Here is an 11636-nt window from a genome sequence, read left to right as displayed (position 1 = left end):
ATATGTAAATAATTTCTGAAGTAAGATAACTCATTAAACTTAATTCAGTGAATAATAGTAAGCATAATTGACATTAATGATTTAAATAACTTTAATAATTTAATATATTTTGCATTAGTTGAGAAATTCATGGAATTTTTATTTTCTATTTAATTTCAGTCGTGTTGCTTGATACAACAACTGTGCTGGGAGAACTAGGATGGAAAACATATCCATTAAATGGGGTAAGTTTAAATATCTTTGAAAAATCACCATCATTGTTAGATTTTTAAGATCTCCTAACAATTGATGGAACAGTGAATTTTGTGGCCTACTTGTTATGAATTTTGACATATAACTTAAATCCCGTACAGAAGATTGAAATAAGAACTGGTAATCAGTGGGAATGATATGTAAAGATCCTTCCTTTCTCCTAAATTAGTAATTATTCTTTAATGCTGTGTTTATACATAGTAACATTAGAATATCTCCCATATAAATATTTTCCTTAAATATAAATTTCTACGTGTAAGTTTATGTATGTTATATTTATGTTACATTTGATACCCTCAATGAGTATTTGTGCATAAATAAACTTTAAACTACCACAGTATAAATGGATTGTGCAAATATTAACAATTTGGTTTTTAATACAAAATACAAGTCTACTAAAATATTATGCATTTTGAACTTGGTAAAAGATACAAGGTGATTAGGTTTTCGTTAACTGAAATAGTTGTATTTAAATGCTTGTAAGGGTGTGTAATTTGCAAAATATAGTGTTTCATGGACCAACATTTTAGCTATGGTTGTACTTGACTTTTGTATATTTTATATATTTTGCATCATTTTCACATTACAGTATATGTCTACTTGTTTTCATACTAAGCTAAAATAAAAGTGGTTTGTAAAGCATTCTGCTTTGATTTTTGTCTAGTTAATCAAAATATTGAATGATAGAGGCAGTCACATGTTTTCAGATACACTTGGGTTAGCTTTCCTTTTTTTCCTTAGAAATAGTAGTTTTCTTATTACACATTCTTAGACATTTTCACATTGCTTCTTCTATTATATCTTCACATTTAAGTCTCAAGGAGAAATTGATCCAAATATGTTTTGTTCTTTTAGAATCTTTCGCATATTGCTGTTTGAATTTGACATTTTACAACAACAGTTATTCACTAAGTGTGTATTTTCAACTAAAATATCCTATGAAGAGTTAAATCTTCCTCTCTTCAACAGCCCATTTGCTTCTTTAGATTTGTAAGTTTTATATACTGTAAGTTTATTTTTCTGGAAGTTTTGTTTATTCTACTAGAACGCTCATCGAACTGTTTCTGAGGTATGTGTCTTAAACTAGGGTTATGCTTTTATGTTCATTCTCTTATTTCCACTAAAATGAACAAACATTAGTATTGTTGAGTATATTAAGCGGGTCATGTTTGTCACTTTCAAGAAATGAATGAAACTTTTCTAAAATACCTTTCATATATGTGTGTGTGTGTGTGTGTGTGTGTGACTGTGTGTGTGTAATCTTATGAACAGTAGAATAGATTGATGGTATAAATAAGTTTTTAAAAATATGCAATTTATTTTTTTTCTCTTTTAATGAAGAGAATAGATTACTGGTAGTAATGGAGCTTTACTTAATGCTATTTATAGGTTAAAATAAAGAATTATTCAGTAAGGATGAAGAACTTTTAAAAGAGGCTACTGAAAATGCCAAGAATGAAAATAATCTAGCTATCAATACAGGTTACAGTATTTAAAATCCACCAGAACCATTAATCAGCTTATAACATGTAAACTAGCATTTATATCCATACATTAAAATTGTAATTATATCTAATTGAAATCATATAAAGTTTTCAGGTACTCAGTTTCACTGAGCCATGCTAATTTGATTGACCATTTTAACCATTATATTTTTACATAGACACTAATTCAGTTGATTTTACAAATATGTCATGGGTGGAAGAGACATGTAGACAATATAGTTGGCAATACATGATGTAAACTATATTTGGTATTATAAATAATGTATTTCCAAGGAGTAACTTTTTAATTAAAAAAAAGCTCTTCCTGTAAAGAATTTAGACATTTTTGAAATTGTATAATGTGCTACATAAAATACAGGAAATTTAATCATTGATTTCATAGATTTTTTTTACTTAAAATCATCTTTCCACTAGTAATATCATGCTAATATAGTTACAGAATTAGGCATTCAGAGTGTGCCTGTGAACAGACCAATAAATAGACATTTCAGTAGGAAATTGAGCATCCCTGGTTAGTAATTATGGAAAAAGGATGAATAGTCTGAACAAATAATGTTTTAGGCTTATAGAAATGAAAAGAGAATTATGAATTTTCTAAAACACTTGCTTATCAATTCATTTGTGTCAACATATACTTTTTCTTTTAATCATTGTCCTGAATTCAATTTAACAAACTTCCGTTTTATGTTCCTCTATGCCAAATACCCTGTTGTTGTTCCTAAGACAGATTTTTCTACCCTCAAGGGGTATTGAAGCACAACGATAATTATACAGAATCACTAGACTGAAGAATGTGTCTTCAGGTTGTTCTGAGTAATGTTTTGTGAAATAATAATAAAAAGGAGAAGTTAATTCTGGTCAGGGAAAATTGGGAATAAGAAGTTGCATGTCAGCTCTTTCAAAAAAAAAAAAAAAAAAAAAAAAAACACCTTGAAGGAATTGCATACTGGCTTGAAAAAAAGGGAGAAGGCAACTTCTAGGTGAAGGGAGTGGCTTGAGCAAAGGCACTGAATTATTTCATGTATGTATCTAGTTTTAGGAATGTTGAGAATCATTTGGCCTGTAGGGATGCATTGGAAATCATTTGACTGGAGTGGAGGTATATAGTGAGAAATAGGACCTGTAATCATAGGCTAAACCATGTTTTGCAAGACTTAGAATTTCACTAAGTTGAGGTAGATAGTGCATATCTCTGCATCAGTAAGTTAACTTTTAAAACCTATGTTTAATGTGTACATGGTGGATGAGGTCTTTGTTACATAGTTCTATTGGGCTTAGATATAGCCACTATAGTATACAAAAAAAAAAAAAAATACCATTTTCAACAGTGGAGTACCTGTTAATTAAACATTAAGACAAAATTGAATGTTAGGAAAACAAAAGTGCTGTTGGATAATACATCACATTTTATTTTAGTGACAGTTGGAGAGTAGAAAACTTTGTGTTTCTCTAATACTGAATATTGGTTTTGAATATCATATTTTATAGATAATTTTTGTGTGCTCTGACTTAGATGATCACTAGGGCTTCGGCAATGCAATGTAGTACAAGATATATGATCCTGTCTGTTGGCCATAGTGAAATGGTATTAGGAAACTTACCCTGAAATACTTCATGTATTAGCCATGGTTCTTTGGAGAAAGAGAACCAATGGGAGATATATCTGTATCTATTATGTATATCTGTATCTATTTTTCTACCTAATGAGAGAGATACTGAGATTTATTTTGGGAATTGGCTCACATGATTATGGAGGACATGAAGTTCCATGATCTACAAACTGAAGAACAAGGAAAGTTGGTGGCGTAATTTAGTCCTAGTCCAAAGGCCTGGGGAGTGGGTACTGATGTCAGTTTCCAAGTCAGAAGACCCAAGAACCAGGAACTCTGATTTCTAAAGGCAGGAGAAGACAGATGTCCCTGCTTAAGAAGAGGGAGCAAATTTGTCCTTCCTACATCTTCCTCATTCTGTCTCCATTTCAGTGGATTGTATGAGGCCAAGTTACATTAGTGAGGGAGGGCAGATACTCTTTAATTAATCTATTGACTCAAATACTAAGCTCTTCCAGAAACATCTTTACTCACACACCTGGAAATACTGTTTTAACCGTTATCTGGAAATAACGTTGTAGCAGTTATCTTTAGCCTAGTCATGTTGATACATAAAATTAACCATCACAGTTAGGAAAATAAGAAAACATGTTACTCATGTGTAAATAAAAGCTGTAAGTAAACCTAACAACTAATGATTTTTATTTTTATAACAGAAGAAGCATAGATTACAATTAAACTCTATAGAAAGATACTTTATTCTGTTAATCAGAGCCCGTCATTTCCAAATATAATTTTTCCAAAGATGAAAATCAAAGATTGGATGTACTGTGATAGAGAATGGAGTATCTACCAATAAACATTTGTTTTTATAATGCAATTTAAGAAGTAATTCATCATAGTACAAGATTGCAGTATTACAATTTGATTCATCCTAAAATTGAAATTATCCAAAATTATACCATGTATATATTCAAATTCTGAAAACAAATTTTGGTGATAATTTCTGTTGGTGACTATGGATTGTTATAGTTACTGTTTTCAAACTGATGTTTAAATAATTTTTCTTCTTAGAAGCTTCACAACATATACGGCAATGTTCTAGACACCCATCGTGTTAATTTCAATTATATTGTTACATATTTCAAAGAAAGGCATTAGGTTTTGTTAATTAATCAATTCTGTCAGTGGGCATTTCTTTAATATCCATGTTTGTAAGACATTTTATAACTGTAAGGTGTTAATTACCATCCACATAAGGGAAAGGGCTTGATAATAGTACTCATATCATTAGATTATTAGAAGGATGAAATTATGTAATATATGTAAAGAAGTTACAACAATGTCAGGATCATAATAAACATTACATAAATATTAGTGTTAGGAGTATTGCAAGAACCCCAAGTATTTTAAAGAAATGAAAATCCAGACTTCTATATAGAGCATTTGTTTCTTTGCTTTTCCAGTATCATGTTTTATCATGTATCAAATATTGTTTTCTTTTGAACCACAATTATATTTTGTGCCTTTGTTTACTTAACAAATAAGACAAAAATATAGAATGAGTACTTTTTTCATTTAAATATAAATAAAATACGTATGTATACTCATTTATTTAATCTTTCACTACACATTAACTATGTGAAAAATGCTATTTTGCGTACTGGAAGTGGTGGTGGACACGGTCAGTCATTACAAAAATATATGAACCCTCTTGGGATCTAGTAGTAGTTATGATCTTTTAACTGTGAATAGTATATTCAGGTTTGCTTGATATATAATCAAAACATATGTTATATGTTATTAAGTTAGCTTCATAACCAAGAATTGCCAGAGCAAATATGGGCAGTAATAATAGAAAGATTGAAAGCAAATATGGGCCAGTAATAATAGAAAGATGAATAGGCCCAAATATGGGCCAGTAATAATAGAAAGACTTATTTACCCTAGAGTGAGATTCCAGTGTGGTAACTGCCTCTTAAAAGATGCTGAACTGAATTAACCAAATGAGATAGAATTTGAAGGCCAGTGTATTATGTTCCTTGAAAGCATTTTTCTAGAAAAGAAAAGTAAACCTGGATACTCACTGGGAAGAGATAGATACATGAGACATAATTCTTACATTTCTTCCTTTGGTTTGATGAGTCAAATATTTTAAAAGAGCAGCCTGTAAATGAACAGCTTCCTGCACATAATCTCATGTGATGGCCGAGCCTGTTTGAAGACGGTCATGTTTAGTACCCAAACGTTCTCTTACAATCATTTGCAGTTGGAGGAACACAATCTGCAAAGCCAACGTTTGTTTCTTGAGACCATTCCTTTCAGGGGGTTGTCCCTGTTGAAGCACATGTCAGCACAGGTGAGCTCATGATTGCCTGGAGATCTCCTTGTGGCTCCTGGGACAAGCAGAAAGGAACACATGGCATTTTAGGATAGAAGCCTCCTGTGTTTACGGGGGGTGGCTTCCAAACTTGCTGTCTCCTCTCCTCTTCTTTGCTTTATGTAGATTTAAATTTCTGACCTATTTCATTTTTCTTCTCTCCAAAGAATGTCTTTGAACATTTCTTGTTCTTGCAAGGTAGATCTGCTGGCAACACATTCTTTGAATTTTGTTTGATAAAGTCTTCATATCTTCTTCACTTTGGAGGGAAAATTTTACAAAGTACAGAATTCCAGGTTGGTGAGCTTTAACAAATCTCTAAACACTTTAAATATTTCACTCCACTCTTATTGCTTGCGTAGTTCCTGAGGATGAATTTTATGTAATTCTTATCCTTGCTCCTCTATACTTAAGGTGTTTGAGTCTTCTGGCTTCTTTCAAAGTTGTTTCTTTATATTTGTTTTTGTTTTTATTTGATGTGAGAATATTTTTTGAAATTTGAATGCGGTATATGTAGATACAGTTTTTCTGGCATTTATCCTGGTTAGGGTTCTTTGAGCTTCCCGAATCTGTGGTTTGTAGCCTGACAATAATTTGGAGAAACGTCTCTGTCATTATTGCTTTAAATAAATATTGTTCTCTTCCTTTCTCTTTTTTTCCCCATCTGATATTGCCATTACACATAAACTGTTGGATTTCTGCTTCCTTAAATTATGATTCTCAGGCCAAGGTGGGTGGATCACCTGAGGTCAGGAGTTCGAGACCAACCTGGCCAACATGGTGAAACCCCATCTTCACTCAAAATATAAAAATTAGCTGGGCATGGTGGCGGGCACCTGTAATCCCAGCTACTCAGGAGGCTGAGGCTGGAGAATCGCTTGAATTGGGAGGTGGAGGTTGCAGTGAGCCAAGATCATGCCCCAGCACTCCAGCCTGGAAGACAGAGCAAGACTTCATCTCAAAAAAAAAAAAATGTTATGATTTTCTGCATCCACCAGTCCATCTCTCCAATTCTGGGCCAGTATTTTACTCGCTGATCTAAGTGTAGTTGTTGATTTTTCAGTTTGTTCAGCTTTTTACTTGCTACAATGGAGAAGCTAATTCTAAACTACTTACTTGCTGGACCAGGCAAAATAATACATTTTCAGCTGTCACAAACATTATATAATGGGTTGCAATATTTGCTTAAGCAGTTTTACAAATTATGATTCTAATTAATTTTCCTTTGCCTTCTATTTTCTTGCCATAAGCAGTCCTGAAATTTTCACTTTCTCTTCGTATCAGTCACTATCAGCAGCAATTGGCTTTATTTTCAAGTTCATTCAATCTAAACAGTAAATCAAGCTTTTATCCCTTTACATGACATTGTTGCTATTTTTCCTTACAAATCGGTAAAGGAAGATTTCAGAGCTTTCTTGTGATATGCACATCGAGCAGTAGATGATGAAACTCCCAGGTGCTCTTAAAGATTTAAATCTGTATGTCTTGACTTCATAGGAATAACCATGTACATTTCTATTTCAGAATATTCAGATTATTAATGTGTCATGAGTCTATAAAAGAACTGCAATTCAGCATTTCAGTATTTTACATACTTTTTGTGATCTCAATAATATTTATGTGAAGTAAACATTTTTATTACCACATTATATATGAAAAAACTGGACCTGAGAAAAGTTTCAGAACCTACCCATGGTTGTGATGACTAAAGAAGCTGATATTAAAATTGGGGTCATGTCAATTCCAAAGCCAAGACTTTAGTCATTACGGTGTACCTATAACCACAAGTTGATTTTCAACATTGTGATGACTGCGGTGAAGGGTGTAAAAGAACTCTCTAAGACTAATCAAGTGCAGACTTAATCTAGTTACAGTGTTGTTAGAAAGACAGATTTTGTTTAAAAGGTTACATAGTTATTGAAAAGTACTGTAAAGGTTAATTCTCCTTTGAAGCTTAATTAATAATTAAACTAAGGATACTTAATTATTCACAAATGCTTAGTTAAAAGCCTAAGAATATCTGGTGCATGTTTTAGATTGTTTTTATATTTAATTATCTTAGAAAGGAACTAAAGAAATATTCCTTTTGTGTGTCTCTTTTAGAGACATTGTTTTCATTTATTTGCACCTCAATAATTGTGTCTTTTACATGTCTGTTATTGACCGTAGGCTAATTAAGTGTAAAATATGGACTAGTCCACTCCAAACAAAACTTATAGAAATAATTATATTTGAAATGATAGAGTACTTGCCATTCTCAAAATGTCTTCTAAAGTAAATTGTCCAGCCAAGGGGCTTGCTGAGGGATACCAGTTATAGTTAGTGACACAGTGCCCTACTCCCTCACCCATATGTTATTGAGACAAAGATGGACACATAATCTAAAGACAACCAGTTCATTGACTAACCAGCTGCTGTCACCTCTCATGGGGATTTCCATAAATGACTGAGCCAATCAGATTCCTCTTTTAGGAATTTAGGATTTCTATGTTAAGAGTTCAGGAGAAACAGCAGCCAGAAACATCTGCTGTAAAGATACAGTGAAAGATACATGCAGAAGGGTTAGAGTAGGGGGACTTGATGACTTGAAGTCATGTGCAAGTAACAGTTCTAGGAGAGCAGGAAAAAGTCCAATAACTAAAGGGAGGCCATTCAGTAGCAGGAGGAGAACATAGAAGATGCAGAGAAAAAGCCATGAAGAAAGGAAAGATTAAGGTAGTTGGCACCTCTAGAGATGACCAAGTTTCTGCTGAATCTTTAGGTCCAATTCTTAGTTTTTCTTAAATTCCTTTTACCTGAGCTGCCAGATTGTAAATATAGATTGCATTATTAATAATAATAATAATAATAATAATATTAATGGTGAAACACCAACACCATTTGGAGACAGAACAAGAAACATGAAAGACCGTAGAAAGTAGAATTTCCTTGAGGAGAACTCAGGCACATGAATCATCCAAAGCTGATGGCTTTTATCAGCTCATGCATGGGTAAATGACCACCCCTGCATCCAGGTAGTACAGAGAAACAGGTGAAGGAATATGCATAGTTTATTATAGAGTCCATAAATTTTTAATTATTTAATACTCGAGCAACTATGATTTGTGTCACTTCTTTCTCCACTATCTCAGAATATTCCTTCCTGTACAGCAACCTCTGCAAAAGAAAATGGACTGCTGCCTTATTTTTCACTAGTTGAAAGAGCATGTTTTGGAGAATGATGAAATTAATTCTATGGTGAGGAAGAAAAGTAACAGAAAAGCAGGTAACAATGATTTAATAAATCAGATGTGAAGTATTTATTGATGTTCCTGAATATGTAATCACTTTTGTATTCTTTGGGCAGCTGAAAAATAAGTATGTATGGAATTCATTTTTCAGTATCCCTGCTATTCTTTAATGAATAGCCATGATGATGTCTTTCTGTAAAATATGTAGGTGTATAATACACATTGTACACACACACACACACACACACACACACACACACCTTTAAAAGGTATGGGTTTCATTAAGCCAAATCTTCTTGCCTTACATAATACAGTCTTTTATTTATTTTTATTTATTTTATCTTTATTTTTTGCATTGTTACTTACAAAGCTTTAACTTCAGTCTTTACTTCCAAGATAAGTTGCTGGTTATTTCTTTTAAAATAAATTCCTATATTGTAAAATATAAACTAAGATTCTGATTTATCAGCAAGTTCATTGTTTTACTTAGAGACATTAAAATATTTATAAACTATTTTATTTATAAATAAAATAATCTGTATGTATATCCAGAGCAAGCACATACAAATACTAAATTGTCTTAGGAAACCCTAAGATATTATTAATAAAATACAGATTTTCTTTTTTCTTTCTTTTTTTTTTTTTTTGTAGAGATGGGCGGGGGGTCTTGCTATGTTGTGCAGACTGGTCTCAAATTCCTGGGCTCAAGTGATCCTCCATGAGCCTCCATGCCTGGCATAGACATTTTTATAAATTTAATTATTTTCTATTTTAAGTGATAAATTTACTCTTATTTTCTGCATTTTCTTACTTTCTACCAAATCTTTTTGATTCAGCCTTCAAAAGCTCTTTCAAATCAGCCTGTATCATCAGCTTCATCTATCGCTCCATCATCAGTTTGACTCTTCATCATTTTCTCTCCAAATCACCATAGTTGCATCCTAGATTGTTTACCTGCGTTGGGTCTTTCTCCTGCCCCTTCTTCTGACCTTTCCAGTCCATCCCTCATCCTGTTGCCAGAACTGATTTTCTAAACTGAAGATCTATGTATGTCCATATCCCTAATCTACTAATCTCCTCCTCTCCTTTCCTACCATTTAACCTGTGGCCAACAGCTGCCTTTTCTGATCTTCATCTTTAACACTCCCTGATCTTCAGCCACCTCCACTTTCCAGCTTTTTCAAAAAAGACCTTTTTGGTCGTTTCTTCCATGTGACTTGCTTTCTCTTGTCTTGGATATAAGACCATGCTTTTGTCTGTCTGTAATGTTCCCTTTTATCTCTCTTCGTTCCAATCCCCACTTTCTCTATCTCACTTTTTCCTATGGGTCTCTTAAGACAGAAATGTTCTGCCTTTTCTGGAAGACTTACGTTGCCAAAGGTTGAATTAGGAAACTCCTTTTCTGGGACCATCTGAAACTCAGTGTATATCATAGCATTTATCTCACAATACTTAAATGTCTATCTTTTACCATACTGTGAACTCTTGCAGTAATGGACTGGGTGTTGTATCTCTGGGTCAGGTAGATGGCATAGTAAGTGCTATATGAGGGATGCTCAGTAAAAGTTGGCTGGATAGCTAAGTAGATGTACATGTAACAAATTATTTTAAATAGCATATTGTTTAAAGTCTGTATTTTGCAACTCTCATTGGATCTGGAATAATTTCATACTAACTTTGGGCAGAATCAATTGTGGAGAAAAGACTAAATGGTTGTGAAAACTGGACTGTGTTCTTGTTCATCATTGTTCTTAAGTACAGGTAGAAAGTTTATACATTTGCTCTCATTTTTGTATTTTAGACAATCCATTATCTCACTATTCTCTCACTAAAATAGAAATTTAAAGGTGGAATGGAAAGATACTTACCTACAAAATAAAAGACTACAAAATAGCCATTAAGGTATTTAAGTAATACCTATCAAGACTTAATAATATACTTTCAAAGAATTAATGACCGGTTTAGAACAGTTGATGATCTGAATCACATCTGGGAATTATTAACCCCAGGTGGTTATTAATCCTGCACCTTGTAATTAAGATGAGAATAAAAAATGGAACATATGGATTTTTAATGATTGATAGATGGACCACAAATTTTAGAGAATTAATACTAACCAGTGAAGCTTTCAAAAAACATAGGTCAGCGTTAAATGTTAAATAGGTTTTTGTAATCTATATTCCATGCAATTAGTATTTTGAATTAATGTACCATAGTCAGCAAAATAGATTCTTAAAATGATTTGACTTGGTTTTATTTTAGCAAAGCAAAACCTATTGTGCTAATAAATATAATGCTTAACTTAGTCTTCTTCTTCCCCATAATTAGCAATGTATACACAATGTATACACAAATACTTCAATGAGATTAAAGAAGTCTTTCATTAAAAGCATGGAATTAGGATTTGCATGTGTATATAGTATGTATCTGTATATATATGTATTTTCTTTTCTTTTGAATGTTCATGCATCCTAAAGGCCATGTTTGGGAAGATAAAATGAAATTTATTCTGTTGACTTCGAGAGATTGATTTAATAATGTGATTCATTAAACAAATTGTATGTTTACATTAAATGCAATGCTTTCTGGTGCACATTAGAAGTGATTTCTGTATGGTTACCAGTGAAAATACTCTAAGAAATTATCATGTTCATTATAAATATCATAGTAATTAAATATGTACCATATTATAAATAGCTACCATATTATAGTTAATTTG

At 32.5% G+C, this 11636-nt stretch overlaps 1 protein-coding gene across 2 annotated transcripts in view; it reads left to right on the top strand.

The window, feature by feature from the left end:
- Positions 1–11636, top strand: part of EPHA6 (EPH receptor A6) — a 960105-nt gene that overhangs the window by 55767 nt on the left and 892702 nt on the right. For both annotated transcript variants that reach the window (XM_017889953.1, XM_017889954.1), the window contains exon 2: positions 160–224. In XM_017889953.1, coding sequence (XP_017745442.1) covers positions 160–224 — 65 coding nt within the window. The remainder of the gene's footprint in view (positions 1–159; positions 225–11636) is intronic.

This window comes from Rhinopithecus bieti, unplaced genomic scaffold (genome assembly GCF_001698545.2).
Source record: "Rhinopithecus bieti isolate Rb0 unplaced genomic scaffold, ASM169854v2 scaffold_18644, whole genome shotgun sequence".
In the NCBI taxonomy this organism is placed as follows: Eukaryota; Metazoa; Chordata; class Mammalia; order Primates; family Cercopithecidae; genus Rhinopithecus; species Rhinopithecus bieti.
The sequence above is the reverse complement of the archived record's forward strand: the minus strand, read 5'-3'. Positions and strand labels throughout refer to the sequence as shown.